Here is a 23,397-nt window from a genome sequence, read left to right on the forward strand (position 1 = left end):
ATTCTTTTAATAACTCTAAGCGAATGTGTACTAATGGAATTTGGTTATGGTGAACAAACATTTGTTTATCGCCCATTAAAACATATATTAGGTTACGAGAAATATGTTTCGGTTACTTCAAACAAAGGTTTTCCTCTGTGTACTGTAAATATGCCACATAGTTTCAGAAAAAGACTATTATACTCAAACATTAAAAATTTTTCAATACAATGAAAAGTTAATTATATGTAGCTAGAATAACTGTATTAATTAAGACCAAAATTCGAATTATTTGTTTTTATAGACAATAAGAAATTGTTTTTGCATCACTAGATTTAAAATTTTCCAACTTTTCACCAACATTTATGGAGGGTATAATTTTGATTACTGAATTTAAAGGGTGACTATACCACCTTGCAACTTACAATGTACCATATACACCCCGTTTTCCTCTTTCCTGTGCCATTGTAATTGATAAGCATTGATACAATAAAGATTCAAAGATACAGTGTTTGAATGTTTTTGATTTCCTAGTTACATTAGTTGTTAAAACATAATAAATCGGGAGTAATACCATTATCAAAACTAGGAATTAGATTACTTCATAAAAGGTCGTAGCTAATGTTACGTGGGCGAATATGCTTAAATGTAAACACAGTTCAATTATTTTCTGTGTAGGGATAAAACCTGAGGTTCTAATATATCTCTTCAAAGGAGGACACTATACTATAAAATTATAGTTGAAGACAAAAGGATTTAACAATTCCCCTCCTCCTTCTGCTTTCCTTGCAAAGCTGTACATTTAATAATAGAAATAATACCTTAATGGATTGGGGAGGTGCGAGATTCAGCATGTGCTGTTCTCCGACCTAGCGACGTCAGGTCCAGAATATAAGGCTGGAGTATATTTATAGGCTTACGAAAGACCATTATGTGGAGATGTGAAGGCCGTAGTTATTTGTAATAGATAACAAATAATATATAAAGTACATTTATCAAATAAAAATAAAAATTTATGGATTAAAAAATACCAAAAAATATTTTAATAATCAGAAGCTTGGCAGATGTAACAAAAAGCAATGCAATAATAAAGCAAGTATAAATTAAGAATTAATAGTATTTCATCATATCATCACTCATCTCCATCTTCGCAATTAGCCAAATGTGGCACAAAGCGAAGTAAAAATAAAACAAATCAATCAATCAAGAAATAATAGTATCACAAAAATTAAAACAAAATGGAAGTACTTATATATAGGCTAAGTACAGGATATATATATATATATATATATATATATATATATATATATATATATATATATATATATATATATATATATATATATATATATATATATGTGTGTGTGTGTGTGTGTGTGTGTGTGTGTGTGTGTGTGTGTGTGTGGGTGTGTGTGTGTGTGTGTGTGTGTGTGCGTGTGTGTGTGTGTGTGTGGGATGGGTGTCATGTTACGTCGCTCTTATGCCACGTTCTCTAATTGCAACAAAGAGGGTGGATTATTATTATAGTGGGACCACCACCACCAGCAAAGAAACCTGCGCAGACCCGCGGCTCCTGTGAACCGTACTCCCACGAGGAGGGGAGGGGGAGAGTGGAGCATGCTTTCTTATGGTCCAAGCTGAACGGATCGAGGGGAAGATGCGCGATGGATTTTAGCCGAAGGTTATTTTGTTTGTGGTCGCTATATAGATAAAAATCATGAAAGGACACTTACAAAGAATACCCATGTCGAGAATCGAGCCCGGGAACTTCGATGGAGATTGAAAGTCAACTACCTAACGCACCCGGCCACCGATTCGGCTGCTTTATACAGTATATTTAATCACAGGCTCTACAAAGGTAGTGGTAGTTAAGATTAAATAAACACACAGACACACACAAATAAGTACTGCATGACCACTACAATGAGCGAGTCAAGTCAGAAAAAAATATGACAATACTACAACCGTAAGTAGGAATTACATTTAAAATGAAATGCGTCTGTTTCCCAAAATATAATTTGAATGTTTGACAACTGCTACTAACGTTATTTCAATGAAATATAAATCAATTTACTCATGCTAATTTAGATCGTAATATAAAAATGTAAAATTAGGACGTTCTCATCCCTTTTACATTTTCCATTTCGAAGTACTTAATTCAAGGTTAGTATCATTAGAAACGGCTGTACTTTCAAACATATTTCTTTACTACGTAAAATGAACTTATCAACAAACATCCTAAAACCATTCAAACTTAATTCCTACGATTGAAAGTACGTGTCTACAGATAAGTTGCATAACAATTGAACTAAAGCAGAGAACATTTGACAACAAATAATTTTAGCCATAATAACTAGACTATCTCTTTGTATCTAAAATCATGCTCCCATCATATCGTCAACAATTGTTAACTATATTTGGCATCATCTGTTTCATTTTGTTGTTTTCTGTTTTAGGCTGGAACCAACAATCCAACAGTTTCACTGAAGGTCGCAGATCTAAAAAGTTCCACAAGCGCATTCAAGATTGTAAACATAACAGCTCCAGTCGACATCGTCTCAAAGTAAGTGATTTTTTTCATGTCATATCTTGTTCATTGTTTTCCTAAAGATGTACACTCGCCTCAGTTAGTACTCTAGCAGTTTGATTTCTTATACAGCATATTTGCAGAAGATACAATTCAACATACAAGGTATCAATATACGTTGTATAAAACACAACTAATTACTAACTTCGTAGCCCTGTACATAAATTAGCCGTATCGTGGCCAGGCATTTTTATTCAGGTGGGTGCAAGGGTGGACACTCGACGATTGTTACTCTTAAGACTTTTCTAATTTTAATATCAACATTCGACAAAGTTGTTACAATTTTGTTATATAATTATATATCTTGCCTACAGACAATTTCCGATATTGCCCTCCCCTGTAAACCACTATCATAATAAATAAAGCAAAATAGTAAACAAGGAAAAATACATAAAAAGGCATTGAAATCAAAACAGTTTTATCCGTCCACGGTTGCGTCATGCAAGGAGATAAACGTACCGCAGGGAAATTTAGTATATCGTTGCAATAAAGTACTTAATCATGCATTGTGTGTTAGAGCGAACAAAACAAGCTTCAAAATACAACATTAAAACAATAGCGTACCGGACAACAACGTACAGGATTGAATGTAAACAAACAACTGTGAAGAGGATGAGGAGTGAACTGAACAGTTGTGAGACGGATGGGAAGCGAGTGAGGCGTTGGAGTGTGAACAAAAACAACCGTAGGCGGTTCTCCGACAGTGCATCAATGATTCTTAATATAGACTTTTTCAAGCTTGTCCGAAGTCAACTATATTCACAGATAAGCTAATGGAGAATGGACCTGGAGTTAAAAGTGGGATCCGAATCACTATGTGTCTACTCCTGATATCGAACCCGGGAGAACTTTACATGTCGACTACGTTAAAGACTTTTACAAATAATATAATAGAAGGCGATATTTCATCAAGTGCACGCAAACTATTTTGATGACCTCAAACCCAAAAGCCAGCCATTGTGAAACCAGAGATGAAACTTAACCATTCCATAGTCTATCCGTTGGCTTAGTAGTAACGTCGGCTTGTAATCAACTGGTTCCGTGTTTGATACTCGGGTGGAGACACTTAGTGGTTCTCATCCAACTTTAAACTGTAGGTCCAGGCCAGATTAACCTATCTGTGCATAAGGTAGCTTTAAACTGAAAGGAATGACTTCTGGATGATACCGAATACCCCATTGTTAGGTTCATTGCTCAAGACATGTAGCTGTACTGTACTATTTATCATGAGGATGCCTGTTATCATATCAATTTGAGAAAACATGAAAAATAAGTTTTCACAATACTAATAATCAAAGTCTTGGAAAATGTACCACTCAACGATATCTCAGTTAATCTCAATTTTCGACATATCGAGTAATTCTTGTTTGTTCGTTTTCGCTTGCGTTACACGCAATATTGCGGAGAAATCTTGGCTAGCGTTGTCCATGATCAGTGGCTATGCAACCTTCTTCATCGAAAAATACCTACTTTCGTGTTACTTATTGCGTATTGTTTTCCAGGTTCGAAAACCCCACGAACCATGCACGGATAGCCCCACGAACCATTCACGGATAGTCCCACGAACCATTCACGGATAGTCCCACGAACCATTCACGGATAGCCCCACGAATCATTCATAAATAGCCCCACGAACCATGCACGGCGAGGCTAGGTTAGGTTCGGTTAGGTTAGGCAAACATAGTTAAAATTGTCATCTTCAAAATTGTCATGTTCTTGGAAAACAACGTTGTGGTTGGAAACACGGACCGGGGGTTACATCATCGAACGCACGCAACATTTGGACGGGTTAAAGTTACAGTGGTGTAAGTCACTTTAAAAAAAAAGAGAGACTTAGACACAGAAACCAGATCTATATAAGTCAATCTGTTAACAGAAAACGTGAAGTACATCAAAGATTCGTTCAACTGTCAACAGATGACAGTTTAAGGTCTAGTGATAAAGGAAACAGCTATTGTGTTGATCAGCAGAGTGCTGTGAGTCAGACTTGTTTTTCTTTTTAAGAAAGTGGCTTACACCACTGTAACTTTAACCCATCCATTTGATTCACGTAGTGTAGCAGAAGCAGTTCCCGGCTTGCAGCGAACTGAATCTCGTTCTAATATACGTAAAGATACAAAAGACCAAAGGAATCATTATGGAATGGTGTAATTGGATCCTTTTATGGACAAAATTTTACATTAGCGTACACGGCAGATAAAGAAAGGCAGAGGGAACACTATATAAATAAGAGCTGGCGGTCACTTGTACAAAGTCGACACAGCGTATAATTTGGAGCACTCTTGAAGTAGCTCCGAAATGTAATGCACGAGGATCTCGAAAATTATGGAGGGGGGAAGGGGAGGAACGTGTGCAGTTAAAGACAAGACTCCCAGCCTGACTGCACGCGAATATGAAATCTTATTGACCTGGCACGTCACACATATAAAAAAAAATGTTTGGTGAATTTTAGTGCAGTGCCGAGAAAGAATGCGAATGCTTTTTTCACATAAAGCGGATAGAACACCCCTTCCCTTTGTAAGTACGTATCTGTACGACGTATCTCAACGTATCTTTCCACAAAGCAGTGCCAGATTAACCTATGGGCAACTGGGGCAATTGCCCCGGGGCCCGCACCAAAAGGAAGCTGGAACGGGCCTCCACCAAAAAAATAATATTTTAACCAGCTGGCTGTGCTTGTGAAAAATTACAAAAGAAGTTGTATTTTAAAAATCAAAAAGCTTCAGTATTGTCGTATGTCTACACTCTTCTGGATCAGAAGAGTCCAATAGATAAGGAACACTCACGTCAGCAGGTGATAAACGTCAGACTGAATCCTCTTGACTATGAAAATTAACCTCAAATCCACCTATATTTATTTATTTATTTATTTCACCTATAACAGAGCTTTCGCTCCAATTACAATAGGCTTACATATATATATATATATATATATATATATATATATATATATATATATATATATTTTAAACAATTAAAAAATTATAATTCCAACAATACAAAAACAATAGAAGAAAAAGGAGAGCAAAACTACAATAATCGTTTCATAAAGAACACCAGCACAAGTATTCTAGAGAACATAAATCCAAAAATGATATTCACTGAGGTAGAACAAGGTACATATCTATATACAGACTGAGGCATTTATAACTATACACATGTAAATACTCATATATAAACAAATATACACACATACAGGCATAATTGTATTTACAAACATACCCATATACACAGAAAACATCTATAATTATTTATTATTTATTCATGATATTCTTCGAAGGACTGACAGGAATTGCATGAATGGCATAGCGAAATCCAAGTCTCCACCGTTTCTGACTATTTCATTATGTTTAATACATAGTCTTAGAATGGGGGAATTCTGGTGTTCTGTTGAGTTGGATTTACTGTAATAAAAAGGCTGCCTGAACCTCAACATGTCCTTCTTAGCATTAAATTTTAATGTTTGGAGGAGACTTGGACTGTCAACCAGCCCGTTGACTAACTTATATAAAAATAATTGATGTGATACTACTCTCCTTTCGTACAGAGGTGTAACATTGAATTCTCTGAGTAGTTGTTTATATGATACCTGATCCTGAAAAGATGATCTTTTGTGTTTCTTGTAATATAAGTAACGAACAAATTTCTTCTGAATTATTTCTATCTTTTTGCTATTACATTGAGTGTAAGGTGACCAGACTACACTTGCATATGCTAATTTGGTTCGAACAAGGCAATTGAACAGGCTTGTCAGAGCTCTTTCATTATGCATGTCTTGTGAACTTCTAATTAGAAACCCTAACGTTCTGTAAGCATCATTACAAATCTGATCAATGTGTGTTCCAAAAGATAATTTATTATTTAATGTAACTCCTAAGTCATTTATGTGATTTACTCTTTGTAATGCACGATTATTCATTGTATACTGATAAATACTGGGTTTGATTTGCCTGGAAAAAGTTATTGCAAAACATTTTGTGTCATTAAAATTTAATTTATTTTCGATGCTCCATCTCTGTGCATTTTCCAAGTATTTTTGCAACTTATGTGCATCATTTGGATCTTTCATTACTTTATACAATTTTAAGTCATCAGCAAAAAGTAAGCATTTTGAGTATTTAAAAATTGTGGGTAGATCATTGATGTATAATAGAAAGAATAATGGTCCAAGATTGGAACCTTGTGGTACACCGGAACAGACTTTGTAAGTGTATGACTTAGCTTGATTGTATGTCACAAACTGCATTCGATTGCATAGGTAAGAGGATATTAACGTAAGAAAGTTATGAGAGAGACCAAACTTAGACAATTTACTTAACAATACATCGTGATCAAGAGTATCAAAGGCTTTGGCGAAGCCCATATATATTGCATCAACAGAATTCCTATCATCGAGGGAATCGGATATACTCTGTGTGAAATTGACCAAATTAGTTGAAGTAGACTTTCCAGGACAAAAACCATGTTGATCTATTTGATATATAAGGTTTAATGTGGTTGTATATCCTGTCATATAATATATATTCAAATATTTTTGAAGGAGCTGAGATTAGTGAAATGGGTCGGTAATTTGTAATTTCGCATGGGTCTCCCTTTTTTAAAACAGGACAAATTTTACTGATTTTCCAAAGATCAGGAAAAATTTGAGTTTTTAAAATAATATTGTAAATATAACACAAAGGGGTGCATAATAATTCGGCACAACCTTTGAATATGTATGTTGGCAATTGGTCGGGACCACTAGATTTGGTTGATTTCAGTTTTTTTATGGCTTCATTGCATTCTGCGTTGGTGATAGAATCTACCACCAACGACTGAGATACTATCATGTCAGAGGATTCAATGATGTTATATGTTGAAGGATTTGAAGCATACACTGTTTGAAAATATTCAGCAAAACCATTAGTAATTAATACGTTCGTTTCCAATCTATTCCCCTTATACATCATATAAGCTAGTTTCCTATTTGTTTTTTTCTTTCGCCTAGTGAACATTTCAGAGTGGAAAGTTTTCTACCAGTGATTGATCAAATCACCTCATCACTCGCAGACAGGATTTTTCCCTATGAAACTGTCGCAAAGAGGTTCAGTATTCTAAATGAACTTGCAGTGGCAACTCCCTCACAAATTACATCTGCAGCTCGCGAGCTTGTGAGCATCTACGAGGAGGATCTGGAACCCTTGCTAGAGAATGAGCTGATACAGTTTGCACACCTAGTAATCTGTAGCAATGTCAAACATCAGTATGACATCTCAACGGAACTGCCTATGTATAATGTTTTCAATTTTATGCTGAATATTGTCCTTTAGTTGTTGTAACGTCTCTGTCTTATTCACATAAACCAATGATTTCATATATCCCCAAATGAAAAAAATCTGGAGCGGACAGATCGGGGGATCTGGCCGGCCATGACAATTCACCAAAATGCCTGGAAAAGTGTCACGCAAAATTGTCACAATTTTTCCACGTTCTTGTGCGGTATACTTATTCATTTTCGCACACTATAAATTTCGTGAGTATCTTCTATTTATCTGACAAGACTCTACTGATATAAACAACAAGATGTCAAAATAAAGGTCAGTTCAAATAGGATGATGACTTTTGCGCCACCCTTTATAAGTGTTAACCTTTGGGAATGTTCTTGAAGAAAGTGTAGTTACTACAATTTCCACAATGAACCTGTCGGTAATTGTCCAGTAGATGGACCGTGCATATGTAGTGACATATTTACTCTTAATTGTAAATAATATCATTTATAATAAATTATGTACGTAGTACAGTCTACTGCTCAGTTCTCTGTTTCAGAGTGAACCCCCTTAGTATTTACTACATATGGCAGTTACGGTGTTCACTCTTCATAATATACTGTAGACATTTAGACGTAGAATTTTACTGCTGCTATAGCACTACAATTTTCGTCCTGTAAATTTATTTTACTGCGCTATTCTCCCTGCAAACTTATCTGCGATATGTTCGGTTGTGAACGACTACTGAATCTAAAATCAGGTATACCATTTCAACTGTTGAAAATTGGTGATTAACATATTGAGCAAATAGAGCTCCTAGTAAAAAATAATAAAAAAAATGGAGGGCACAAAACGTTTTGCCCAGGGGCCTCCACAAACCTTGATACGGCCCTGCCACAAAGTATCGCAACAGACTGGATACAGAGGCGGACATAAAACTGCAAACTCCCCTCATCGGATGAGAATGAACTTTGGGAGAAGAAACTCTCGCCACCAAGGACGTATTTAGGTGGGGTCCGCCCCCCCACAAAACACTTTCCAAGTACTAAAATAAAATAATGAAAATGTACTTTTTAGCATTGGTCGTTTACTATAATCGATGATTATTTAATTCCATTGAATTCTGAAGGCAAGGATTATTATATTGGGATCATACTGCTTTGAAGGGCAGTACCAAAGAAGATTTATGCACACTACTTATGAAAATATGCATAAAATATTAATCACGAGCATCCTTTTTATTATTATTCAATGAATATTCAATTCTTTATCTATTTGACATTAATTTCCTTGTTTTAATACAAATTTGGCGATCTTATGTACACACAAACTACGCGTAGATAATAAATATATGCTGTTATGTTTATATTCTTATACTACCATCTTTATAAATATTTGTGTAGTAATAAAAATGCAATATTAATAAAGTTACGTACTTTAATTAATATTTAATTTACTTTTTTTAATTCAATTATTATTATTATTACTATTTCTGGAACCGAAATATATTTCTAGATACGTGCCTGCTCGCCACATTGAGATCACTAATTGATTTACATTTTCCTTTTATTACGAACACTTACCATGAAGTTAACCTTTTCTTCTAGATTCCCAGAACATCAGAAACGCTCAAAGTGTGCATGTGGTGTTAGCTAAATCCAACATATCTCAGAAACGTAATTCCTGAATTCTCACTGACTGATAATATACAATTTTATTATGAAGAGCATAGAAAAAATGTTGTAGCTCCGTGGCCTCGTCTTTGGGGGCAAAGGGCTCCGCGGTCTCCCCTGCAGTTGAGACCTAGGACCTAGGGCTGCCGTCGAATGTTCAATGTTCCAGCGAAGAGAGCATGGGCGAGCCAATCAGCTGTTGACCATGTAATTCTGCCCTTGTGTTGCCAAATGTGCGGTATTATTTGACTCATCGCCGTACAGTGGCGCCAACGTTTCAAAAACATGGGCGGGCTGAACACAGAGATTTGTTTTATAATTTTATTCAATCATATGATATAAGTGGGCTGGGAATTTGCTCTAAAATGCCTTTTTTGTTACTTGACCTGAAAATACAGGCTTTTACGTTTAAAAACTGTTTCAAGCAAAGTGCATGGAAATAAGCTGTACAGAAAAATTATGGTTTATGATTGATTTATTTAACTTCGCTTTTCTGCCTTTCTCTAATTTTGAAGATGAGGATGAATTTTTCATGAGATGAAATTGATGAAAAGAAAATCACAAACACATGACACTAACCTCATGGAGGATTATACTGGCTGCTGGTCCAGGCGCCGAACCCTCGTTAGCCTCCAAGAATGATACGTGGAAGAGAGGTGGACATTTCAACATCGAAAAGAAATGTTATATCCATTCAATAACCACTGCGGAGGACTTCTTCCATTTCGTTTCTTCTGCCAAGTGTCCTTGATCCTCACTTGGGGACTATATCATCTGCAAATAGGAGAACTACCGAAGGTGGTGCAGGTAGATGTTGGTGGAAAGCCCCACAACGCCGTCAAAGTCTCTACCATCTGTGGGGGCCTCTTTTGTTTAGAGTTGGAGAGGGACACAAGGCGGCTTGCACTGTACGGCCTTGCGCCGGAGAACCAACCATGTGCTCAGTTGGAATGGGTTTGCTTCTCTCAATAGTTTGTCCACTATCTACCCTAGTCATAATTTTTACCTGCGGAGAGAATCATGATAAAGGCCAGGAAATGAGGAATCAGAAAATACAGGGTATTCCAATTTTAGCTTTACCACGTTGATCCTCCATAAAATCTAAACGAATTATGAGAGCAACATTTTCTGTTTCTTTTTCACGTAACGGTGTATCCCCTATACACTTTTTGTTCATGAGTGTGTTGATGTAAACTTTCCTGATAGATGCATTGAATGAGATGGTCCAAGGATTCAACAGTTGTGGCGCCTCCTGGCGTCTAACACTCTTTTGGAAAGACAAGGGTTGCCGGCGATCTGTTATATCCTATTCCGTTTCGAAGTTCATTGCCTTTGAAAGTTGTAAAGATAATTGTGGAACACCCTGTACCTTTGTGGTGGTAGAGTCAGCGTAAAAGAGGTAACGAACATTTGTTAGGAAATGTAATAATAACTAAAAGGTAATGGTGACGAATGATTATTTCTGTAAAGTCCTTTTGATTTTGATCCAATAACTACTGACGTAGCTATCGTATGCCAAAAGTCCTTTATTAAAAAATGAAATTTATCTTCATAATTGTTTCAACACTTTAACTATTTTCATTTTTTTTTGTTTATAAGGAAAACAATACCGCTACTTCTGTTTATTTCTCACCTTTCTTCTTTTGTTTTGGCACTTCTGTTATTTATACACCTTGAATGATTTTTCTTAAAATCTAGCTTGAAGTTTTGTATCTTTAAACAATTATGATTCCCGTATTCTAACATCCTCGTGACGTAATTTAGTCTCGTCTAATAATCATTTATTACCAATACTAATAAACAAACCTTCCGCCCACCTTAGATTAGGACAACTTAATTTAAAGGATTTCCAATAGATGGTAGCACTTAAATTAATATTAATTTTCTAACAAATAAAGGTGTATTTAATTCTTATGCATAATAACGTAACACACTATGCATGCTTTTTACTATATAATACATTATCTAAAACATACTGACTAGCACGTTTTATATTTTAGTTGTTTAGGTTTGTCAGCAAATTATTATGTAACACTTGCATATAGTTTAGCGACAATTCTTACTTAAAAACTTTAGGATTTCTTTTTAATGGACATCAAGGTATAGGTAATCGTAAATCGGTCTCTCTTGTGTCACGCATAGTGGGCCAATTACTCCAGGTGGAAGCCGTAAGTCTGGAACGGACAAACGGTACCAATTGTGCCTATACGGTGGTTAGGTGATTGCGAGGAACCTTCTTTTGGTTGAACACGTTGAGTGGAGCAGACATACGACTTACACTATTTTTTGAAACTGTTTTTCCTTATTACCTTCATCCTTCCTCTTCTTGGTTGTCTTGGGCTCTACAATTAGTTTGGAATTGCTTCTTTGGATTGAGTTGCCGGTTGGTTTGAGTTTGTGCGCTTTCCCACAGGATTTTCGTTTGTTCCATTGGATCATATAACAACTCACGGTTGTGGTCTTCTGATATGCATCATGGTCTTCCTGCAACGCTGCTACGACAGCGAGAAGGGGTGAAAACCTTCACCGGAGGTACTAAACGGACGGACGGTCCAAACTCCGAGACGATGCTCGATTCACGAAGTACCAATGATCCAATGCAAACGTCCAGCTATTCCACAAAACACCGACGTCGCAATTCCTATGAAGGATTACCTCTACCTCAACGTCAACGATCTAGATCACCAATTAAACGAGATACAGGAAATACAGCTCATGCAACCCAACTAAAATCCAAACAACAGGATAATAGCTTATACAACTTCCTGCTCACCAATTACGACACCAAATTCAATACAGCAAAACATGTGTTCCAACAAACATCTAAGTATGTACCAAGGGCACAAATTGCACAAATACTGTTCACCCGTAATGCCATCATATTGAAATCACCAGATCCAGACTTTGCAAAACTAATTAGAAACAAAGCTTCTTTTGAAATTTATGGAGCCAAAGCAAACATCCAAACACTGAATGCTTCCATTCAAAAACAACCACCACCACCACATAAATCCCCACTACTATCAGTAGTCATCAGGGGTGTAGAACCTATCTTAACAGACGAGGAGATCTTTGAGGAACTGCAATGCGAAGGTGTACAAATCCGCAAATGTATCCGTATTCGCAATAACAACGGACCCACATACATGGTGCGGGTCCTAACAGACTCACAAAATGCTGTAGACACACTACTACACAGTGGAGCATACATATACAGACGCAGGTACAAAGTTGAACCATCCCGTTCTCAACAACCTCTTCCATTGCGGTGCGAAAAATGCCAACAGTATAACAAGCACACTACCGCTGCATGTCCAAACCGAGATAAATGCGGATACTGTTCAGGACCCCATTCAACCAAAGAATGTCAAAACCAAACTGCTCCACCAAAATGTGTCACATGTACGGAAAACCATCCTACATACAGCTACAAATGCAAAGCCAAGCCTGAAGCAATACCTGAACACCCCGACCTAACAGTCCCCCTGCGCACCAATGACACTGCTACGGAACCTGACAACTCACTACGACATCCTGTAACAGTGGAAGATCTAATACGTTTCTTCACACTGACTCTCCAAAATGTGCACCCATTTTTAAGAACGCACATATTAACCCAAGTAACGGCATCGGCAAAAACCATTTTCAACTTGCAACTCCATGCAACATACTCTGGTCCTCACGTGCATTTCCACATATCCCACTTGGAAACTGCGGTTTAAGGTTTTGAATATGGCAGTACGGAATATGTATAATTTTCTATTTTTAAATATCCGATCCGTTTCTAAACGAAAAGCTTTATTGCAACACCTGCTCTTGGAAGAATCTGTTCACTGCTTTGCGCTAAACGAAACCTATCTTGCTCCAAAAATGATCTGTCATATTCCACCATACAACATCTTACGCCACGATGGCCCGCCGGGCTTAAGAGTAAACGGCGGCACAGCAATTGGAGTAGATAGAAAATTACCATATCGAACAGTTACCTTCCCACCACACTTCCACTTGCCAGAACATACTGCTAGTACAATTTACTTTCCATCCCGGGTCGTTACATTTGCTACCATCTATGTAAGACCAGGGGAGACTATTCCATACCAATTCTTCCAACATATCCAAACCCTTAGCAAACATTATATCATAGCAGCGGACATCAATTATCATAGTCGAACCATGCAAGACAAAACAAACTTTTTACAATTTCTGGACCAAAACACTACAGCAGAATTCCATGTACTGCCCAGAGCCACACGTCCCATAAGTAACACCACCCCTGACGTTGTTATAACATCAACATCTCTAAGTGCCTGCTTGAACATATCTGTGCTGGATTCCATCGGCAGTGACCATGACCCAGTGAAAATTACCTTAAATCTTGGTAACCGCAATACGAGCAGTACAATACAACCTCGAAAAATCTGGTGTTACAACAAAGCGAACTGGGAGGCATATAGTGAAAAGCTACAGAATGCTTTTTCTCACCCGCATCCAGAACCAAACAATTCAGAGGAACTCGATACGGCGGTGGAACATCTTACTGCTCAGATTACCAGTGCGGCAACCACTAACATACCTACGACCACTCTCAATAGTTACAAACCAAAGCTACCTCCGCAATATCTTCACCTAATCACAGCATCACGACGAGCATACAGGGACTATCTCCAGACCAGAAATCCTGAATCCCTTAACTTACACCGTCAATGGCTGCGTACAGTTCATAACTATATAAAAGCTTATAAACAACGTCGATGGATTGAAACGTGCAACCAATTGAGTGACGAAAGCCATCCCACAAAATACTGGAAACGTTTCAAGGTGCTCACTGGACAATCCAGTAGTACTCCTTATCCGATAACAATCAAGGACGCAGCTCTAAACACAGACACTGAAAAAGCTTATGCCTTCGCAAATGCCTTGCAAGACACTTTCACTCCGACACCGCAACTAGCTCCAAATCTCCGCCTCCAGACCAAAATTGACAGAGTCACAAACCCCAATAACCGGCAACTGCAACCCAGTAATACGCACACTATTGATCCTACAAATGCTCTAACTGTTCCTATCACAACAGACGATATTATCAATACTGTGCGTAGGAAGAGAAACACTGCTCCCGGATTGGACAATATCACATACGTATTGATTAAACAGGCCCCGCTTGCATTGCTGTCCTTTCTGGCCATTATCTACAATTTTATCCTCCGCACAGGACACTACCCGACAGACTGGAAGATTTGAAAGGTTCTAATGTTCCCAAAACCAAACAAAGATAGTACCAACCCAACAAACTATCGACCTATTCAGCTCACATCAACCTTTAGCAAAATATTCGAACGCATCATTGTTCGACGCATACACATGCACTTACAAGCACACAGTTTACTTCCGTCGCACCAAGCAGGCTTTAGACCTCAACACAGTGTCCTTGATAATTTATTAAAACTAACGACTCGCATCACAAATCATTTCAACACATCCAAACCATCCTGCCTAGTACTATTCGACCTGGAGAAAGCATTTGACAAAGTATGGCATACTGGGCTCATCTACAAGCTCCATAAATTCCACCTACCGCTTTCCTATGTCAGATTAGTACACAGCTTCCTAACAAATAGGGTCGCCTATGTCACTGTAAATGGAGCAATGTCATACCCCATTTTCCCTTACTCTGGCGTTCCACAGGGTGCTGCTTTATCACCATTACTCTACATACTATACGTTGCCGATATGCCAACACCCCCACAAGTTTCTATCTACCAATTCGCTGACGACACCGCATTTCTCGCCTGTTGTTCAACCATCCAAGCTATAAACAAAACTCTCCAACCAGCTATAAACTCCTTCCAAAGATGGTGTGACACATGGCGTCTCACAATTAATGCTCTCAAAACACAAGCATTGGTGTTTCTGCAGACAGGCTGTCGCTCGAAGATCCAAAGGAACCCAACATTATTAAACATCAAAATACGGGGAACTCCAATTCTGCCTGCCACCACTGCAAAATACCTGGGAGTCATATTTGACTCCAAGCTAACCTGGAAACCTCAATTGCTCAACATCGTCCAAAAAGCTACAAATCGTCTGAGCTTGCTCAAACGGCTAATTGGAACATCCTGGGGACTCAACTCCCAGGTTGTCCTGCATACCTACAAGGCTTTCCTTCGACCAGCAATTACTTACGGCCACACTGCATGGATATCAGCCCCAGACTCATTCTATCACAAACTACAAGTTCTGGAAAGACATGCTCTTCGTTTGGCCTTCAGAGTAGTCCTACCAAGTCCTACACGACTACTGTACGAGCGAATAACCTTTCCCGAAATCACAACCCACATCGAAGCCATCCGTCACAAATATATAACTGGTCGAATGAACTCGCACCATCCACAACTTCTTAGCACAATGTACGAAGATGCTCTACACGACTGCCTTCCCACATACCACTGCACACCATTACAGCATCTCTTAACCATGTACACCTTCCTGATAGATCCACAGCATCCTGACTACCAGCTGTATAATATCCATCATCCTCCGGAACTACGGCACGTGATATATCCAACACATGCCGCACCATAGCAAATTATTACTTTCCTAACTGAAGTAATTTTCCCACTACTGCATAAATAAGATCTAAGTGAACTACCCTCAGAATAAGTAAATATGTACCACTTCATTACTGAAAACACTTAGACCATCACCTTGCAAGGGAAAACATTTATGGAAACAATTCACTTACCAAAGAGAAGGTGTACCCTTCTAAATGGAAAACGAGGACAAAAAAAAAAAAAAAAAAAAATTTTAATGGAGACGTCAGTGCGTCGAGAGAAAACCCCCTTGGAACATTCGCTGTGACTGTAATTTCAGTACGTTTGGAACGGACGACTGGAGGTAATTGCAGTCTACACAGTGGTTTGGTGTTCCCGAGGTACTTTGTTGAACACCTTGCTGCGAAGGGATATCTGGCTCGAACGACACTTTTCAGGTGGCCGCAGCTAGGTTGTAGCCCCAAACATTCCCTGTTGGAGCTCTGGTCACAGTAGCTAGAGATACCAATCCTTTCTTTCTTTCGTTGGCTCTGGTTTCTGTCCTCGTTTCTCATTGGCTGTTTGGTTCTAAAATCTTGTTTGGTAAGTGTCTGTTCCGAGACTTTGACTCTGACTCTCTCCATCACGTGCAAAGTTTTTAGCACTTTGTACTCTGCTTAACTAGAAGCGAACTGTGCTACAATTCACGTTTGCAGCACTTTGTACTCTGCTTATTTTGCAACACCTGAAATAACTCTGTCTCCTAATTGTTTCGTCTTCGAAATGGATTACTAGGTTGCCTCCCTTCGCTCACCATGCATCAAGGGCTCCCCCAACAAGTTGGGGGTGCAAACTCTCGAGACAGGATAATCCAAAAACAAGACCGAGGCAACTCAAGAAGCACTTCAGCCGATTCAAAAACATCCAGGGATCGCTCTCGATCTCCTCTTCAACTACAAACGAAACAAAAATATCAAGAACAAACACGCAATCCAAAGTTAAATCCCAGAGATACCACACAAATTGATGGCCGAACTGAAGAAAATTCCACTGTCTACAACTTCCTACTACAAAATTACGACTTAAAGTACAGAACTCCTAAGTTGCTCCTTCAACAGTTACAAAAATACCTTCCCCGAGCACAAGTAGAACAAATTATATTCACCAGAAATGGCATCATTATCAAATCCAGAGATCCGCAATTTCTATCCACTTTGAGAAACAAAGTTTCGTTCAAAAATTTTTGGACCACAGGCTGCTCTATCCCAACTGACACCCAAAACTGCCAAACAATCACCACCCCCAAACAAACCACCTCATATGTCAGTCGTTATTAAAGGCGTAGATCCAGAACTCGCTGACCAAGAAGTACTAGAAGAACTACGTTTGGAAGGGCATGAAGTTATAAAATGCGTTCGAATCCAAAACAACAACGGACCAACTTACCTGATGCGAGTAATAACAGATTGTTCCAGCACAATGGATCGCTTACTTCATGAAGGGGCTTATATATATCGCCAACGACATAGGGTTGAACCATCGCATTCAAGGGCACCTCTTCCGTTACGATGTGAACGCTGCCAGAAATACAACGTCCACACTACGGCAAATTGCCCCGAAATACCTATCTGTGGCTATTGTTCTGGCCAACACACGACTAAAGAGTGCACAAATCTGAATGCACCACCCAAATGTAACACGTGCAAACAGGCTCATCCCTCATATAGTTACCGTTGTGCTGCACGCCCAAACCCCGAAGCCTCACGCCCTGACCTAACTGTAGCATTAAGAACTATGTACTCTACAACTCCACCACAGAACTCTCTGAAACAACCAGTGACTGTTGAAGATCTACTTAGATTTCAAACATTAACCCTACAAAATATCCACCCATTTCTACGCCAACATATATTACAACAGATAGTACTGACAGCTAAGACTCTTTTTCGTGTCCACCTGTTCGCTACATATTCTGGTCCACATGTACATTTTCAAATTGTACCACTGGAAACTGAAGTTTAGAAACCTAACTGTTATTTATGTAATTATGGCGGGCTATATACAATATAATTTCCTATTTATGAACATCCGTTCTCTACCGAAACATAAAGCTATATTCCAGGAACTTCTCCTGGAAGAAGACATTCATTTCTTTGCACTGAATGAAACCCGTATCCCCAAAACCACACCCCTTTACATACCCAGGTATTCCTTGATACATGCACCTGGTCCTATAACGGCGCAACGATTATGTGGTGGAGTAGCCCTAGGGATCAAGCCAAAATTTCCCTATAGAACAAATATATTACCACCTCAATTTCCATACCAAGAATATTATATTGCCACACTTTATCTCAAAAGTATAAATGTGACATTGGCTACTGTATATATACGACCCACTAGCCCACTACCTACGGACTTCTTTCTTTATATCGCTTCTACATACCGTCACTACTTCATACTAGCTGATATTAATATACATAGTCGAACCAATGCAGAACGAACAGCTTTCCACACTACCATCGATAACAATACTACAGGTATATTTCAAGATTTACCATCTGCAACTCGTCCAGAGAGTAACACAACCCCCGATGTAGTTTTTGTATCACCTTCCTTAGCTGACAAAATTAACATAGAAGTCCTAGCACCGATAGGAAGTGATCATGCACCAATTAAAATAACTCTACCAGTGCACCACTATACTCAACACAAACAGGTTCCTTCAAAGCGGATCTATGATTATAACAGAGCAAATTGGGAAGGTTATCGAGAAGATATCTCCACTGTCTTTCAAAATCTCACCCCTCCAACGAACTCTAACGAATTAGATAAGGCTGTAGAAAACATCACGTCAGAAGTCAAACAAGCAGCAAGTACACATATACCACAGATAACTGTGAACAGTTTTAAACCTAAACTACCACCTAAATACCTTCATCTAGTAACTGCATCACGTCGTGCCTATCGGGAATACGTACAAACAAGGAATCCTGAATGTCTGCGAGTTCACCGTCAATGGATAAGAACTATCCATAACTACGTAAAGGCACACAAACAACGTCAGTGGATCGACACTTGCAATCACCTTGATGCTGAAAGCCATCCTAGCAAATTCTGGAAACGATTTCATATGCTTACAGGAAAACATACAAGTACTACGTATCCTCTTCTCTCACAACAACAAGCTCTTACAAATGATTACGAAAAGGCAAATGAATTTGCACAAATTCTCCAAGACACATTTACTCCTCCGCTTCCGCTTGCTCCTAATAGCAGATTAGAATCTCAAATAACAAGGAAGGTACATCCTGAAAATAGACAACTGCAACCCAGTCCTCATCATGCTATCAACGCAAATCACCCTCTTACTACTTTAATTACCACAGATGATATAACAAACGCAGTCCGCAACAAAAGAAACACTGCCCCAGGGTTTGATTCCATCACATATGTTTTGATAAAGAAAGCTCCACTAGCAATGTTGTCATTTCTCGCCTTGATATACAACTTAATCCTTCGCACTGGATATTACCCTGTCGAATGGAAAGTGTCGAAAGTACTCATGTTTCCGAAACCTGATAAAGATCGTACAGATCCAAAATGCTATAGACCTATACAACTAACATCAACACTCAGCAAAATCCTTGAAAAAATTTTAGTCCGCCGATTACACTCTCACTTATTGTCAAATAATTTTATCCCGATACAACAAGCCGGATTTAGGCCACACTTTAGCGTCTTGGATAACCTACTAAGACTCTCAAATCGAATCTGCAACCAGTACAATACCTCTAAACCCTCTTGTTTAATACTATTCGATCTTGAAAAGGCATTCGATAAAGTGTGGCACACCGGCCTCATATATAAACTGCATAAGTTTCGCCTTCCTTTCTGTTACATTCGATTAATTTTCAACTTTCTTACCAACCGAATGGCATACGTAACAATAAATAACAATCTGTCTCACCCTATCTTCTTGAACGCCGGAGTACCGCAAGGATCGGTATTATCTCCATTGCTCTACTTACTTTATGTCGCAGATATGCCAACATTCTCTCAGGTGTCAACATACCAATACGCTGATGATACAGCTCTACTGGCTTGTGGTTCTACAATTCAAGCAATAAATCGCATTATGCAACCAGCTATTAATGTATTTCAACGATGGTGCGACACTTGGAGACTCACCATCAATAGCGCAAAAACTCAAGCTATAATATTTCTTCCTACCGGATGTCGCTCACGGATACAAAGAAATCCAAGTCTGTTAGATCTTAAGATCCGTGGCACACGCATAATTCCTACCAACAGCGTCAAATATCTTGGTGTCATATTTGACACAAAACTAACATGGACACCACACCTGCAGAACATCAAAAAGAAAGCCAAAAACAGACTACAGCTGATGAAGAGACTTGTCGGCACGAATTGGGGACTTCGAGCAAACATCCTCCTAAATACCTATCTGGCCTTTCTTCGGCCCGTACTTACGTATGGACACACAGCATGGCTCTCAGCAGAGGACTCGTTCTATGAACGACTACAAATCATAGAGAGACATGCATGTCGACTGGCATACAGAATCAAACTACCAAGTCCAACTCGACTCTTATACACACGAATAAGTTTTCCACATATAACACTTCACCTAGAGGCATTGCGAAAACAATATATAAATAACAGGATGGACAAAGAACACCCACCGTTGGTTCACACAATCCGTGAAGATGCAATACACGACTGCTACCCGTACAGATTGTATACTCCATTACAACATCTTTTAACTCTGTATACTCTGACCATCGGGCCCAGACATCCTGATTATGAACTATACACCATTCATCGTCCACCACAATTACGACCACATTTATACCCTTCATATTAAAAAAAAAAAAAGTAAAGTGTTCCCCTGTGCACAGCACCACGCCATGAAGGCGTATAGGGGGTGTGGGGGTAACGCCCCACACTTTCTTGATCCGGTCGTGAGTGGGGTGATGTGATCAGCATCACGCCCCTGACCGCCTTTACCCCCCAGGGTTTCCCCCAGGGTTTCCCCCAGGTACCCATGTTATTCGACGCTGGGTAGGCGCCGGAGCCACTTCCACCGTTAGAAAAGTTCCCTTTAGCATGGTAGTCAGACGCGTTACCGACTGAGCCACCGCGGCCTCATATTGCAACTAATAATCAAACTACAAGAAAGGGTATTTATTTACTAACATAAGAATGAAAGTAGGGTGTTATATAATATAGCAATGAAAATCCAAGGTCATTTCAAGACTAGGTTAGTGTTCATTTCATAATCCGAAAAATAGAAAAAGTCCACTTAGCCTATCTATTATTATTATTATATATTTAAAAGTATCAGCACGTACCGAAGAGAGGGACATAACCCTCTAAACGGATGAACGAAAAACAAAATTAATGGACACGTCAGTGCGTCGAGAGAAAACCCCCTTGGAACATTCTCTGTGACTGTAATTTCAGTACGTTTGGAACGGACGACTGGAGGTAATTGCAGTCTACACAGTGGTTTGGTGTTTCCGAATTACTTTGTTGAACGCCTTGCTGCGAAGGGATATCTGGCTCGAACGACACTTTTCAGGTGGCCGCAGCTAGGTTGTAGCCCCAAACATTCACCGGTGGAGCTCTGGTCACAGTAGTTAGAGATACCAATCCTTTCTTTCTTTCGTTGGCTCTGGTTTCTGCCCTCGTTTCTCATTGGCTGTTTGGTTCCAAAATCTTGTTTGGTAAGTGTCTGTTCCGAGACTTTGACTCTGACTCTCCTCCACGTGCAAAGTGCAGCTTCCACACTCACTCGCCGATAGCAAAGTAGTGCAAGGGAAGCGATGCATAAAGGGCTCCCCCAACAAGTTGGGGGTACTGTCCCTAGAGATGTCAGAGCCAGAGGCCGGAACAAGCTTGAAAACCCAAATTCCCGAAGCTCTTCCATGGATTCCCGTGAACGATCTAGGTCACCACTTGCCAACAAAAAGCAGAAACTTCCAGAGCGAACAGACTCCAGACAGAACAAGACCGAAGTAAACACACAGACACCAGTGCTGTACAATTTCCTTCTTTCGAACTACGACACCAAATACAATACAGCAAAACAGGTATTCCAACAAACATCTAAATATGTGCCAAGGGCACAAATTTCACAAATACTGTTCATATTGAAATCACCAAATCCAGACTTTGCAAAACTAATTAGAAACAAAGTTTCTTTTGAAATTTATGGAGCCGAAGCAAACATCCAAACACTGAATGCTTCCACTCAAAAACAACCACCACCACCACATAAATACCCACTACTATCAGTTGTCATCAGGGGTGTAGAACCTAGCCTAACAGACGAAGAGATCTTTGAGGAACTGGAATGCGAAGGTGTACAAATTCGCAAATGTATCCGTATTCGCAATAACAACGGACCCACATGCATTGTGCGGGTCCTAACAGACTCACAAAATGCTGTAGACACCCTACTACACAGTGGAGCATACATATACAGACGCAGGTACAAAGTTGAACCATCCCGTTCTCAACAACCTCTTCCATTGCGGTGCGAAAAATGCCAACAGTATAACAAGCACACTACTGATGCATGTCCAAACCGAGATAAATGCGGATACTGTTCAGGACCCCATTCAACCAAAGAATGTCAAAACCAAACTGCTCCACCAAAATGTGTCACATGTACGGAAAACCATCCTATATACAGTTACAAATGCAAAGCCAAGCCAGATGCAATTCCTGAACACCCTGACCTAACAGTTCCCCTTCGCACCAATGCCACTGCTATAGAACCTGACAACTCACTACGACATCCAGTAACAGTGGAAGATCTAATTCCTTTTCTTCACACTGACTCTCCAAAATGTGCACCCATTTTTAAGAACGCACATATTAACCCAAGTAACAGCATCTGCAAAAACCATTTTCAACTTACAACTCCATGCAACATACTCTGGTCCTCACGTACATTTCCACATATCCCACTTGGAAACTGCGGTTTAAGGTTTTGAATATGGCTCTACGGAATATGTATAATTTTCTATTTTTAAATATCCGATCCGTTTCTAAACGAAAAGCTTTATTGCAACACCTGCTCTTGGAAGAATCTGTTCACTGCTTTGCGCTAAATGAAACCTATCTGGCTCCAAAAATGATCTGTCATATTCCACCATACAACATCTTACGCCACAATGGTCCGCCGGGCTTAAGAGTAAACGGCGGCACAGCAATTGGAGTAGATAGAAAATTACCATATCGAACAGTTACCTTCCCACCAAACTTCCACTTGCCAGAACATACTGCTAGTACCATCTACTTTCCATCCCGGGTCGTTACATTTGCTACCATGTAAGACCAGGGGAGACTAT

The 23,397-nt window shown here is 39.2% G+C and overlaps 1 protein-coding gene across 1 annotated transcript in view; it reads left to right on the plus strand.

Annotated features, from left to right (window-relative positions):
• Nucleotides 1-23,397, plus strand: part of LOC146003412 (venom dipeptidyl peptidase 4) — a 139,909-nt gene that overhangs the window by 56,621 nt on the left and 59,891 nt on the right. The window contains exon 8 of the mRNA XM_083141695.1: nucleotides 2,436-2,542. Within this exon, the coding sequence (XP_082997821.1) occupies nucleotides 2,436-2,542 (107 nt within the window). The remainder of the gene's footprint in view (nucleotides 1-2,435; nucleotides 2,543-23,397) is intronic.

Source organism: Lepisma saccharinum, chromosome 20 (assembly GCF_977018435.1).
Source record: "Lepisma saccharinum chromosome 20, izLepSacc3.1, whole genome shotgun sequence".
Taxonomy (NCBI): Eukaryota; Metazoa; Arthropoda; class Insecta; order Zygentoma; family Lepismatidae; genus Lepisma; species Lepisma saccharinum.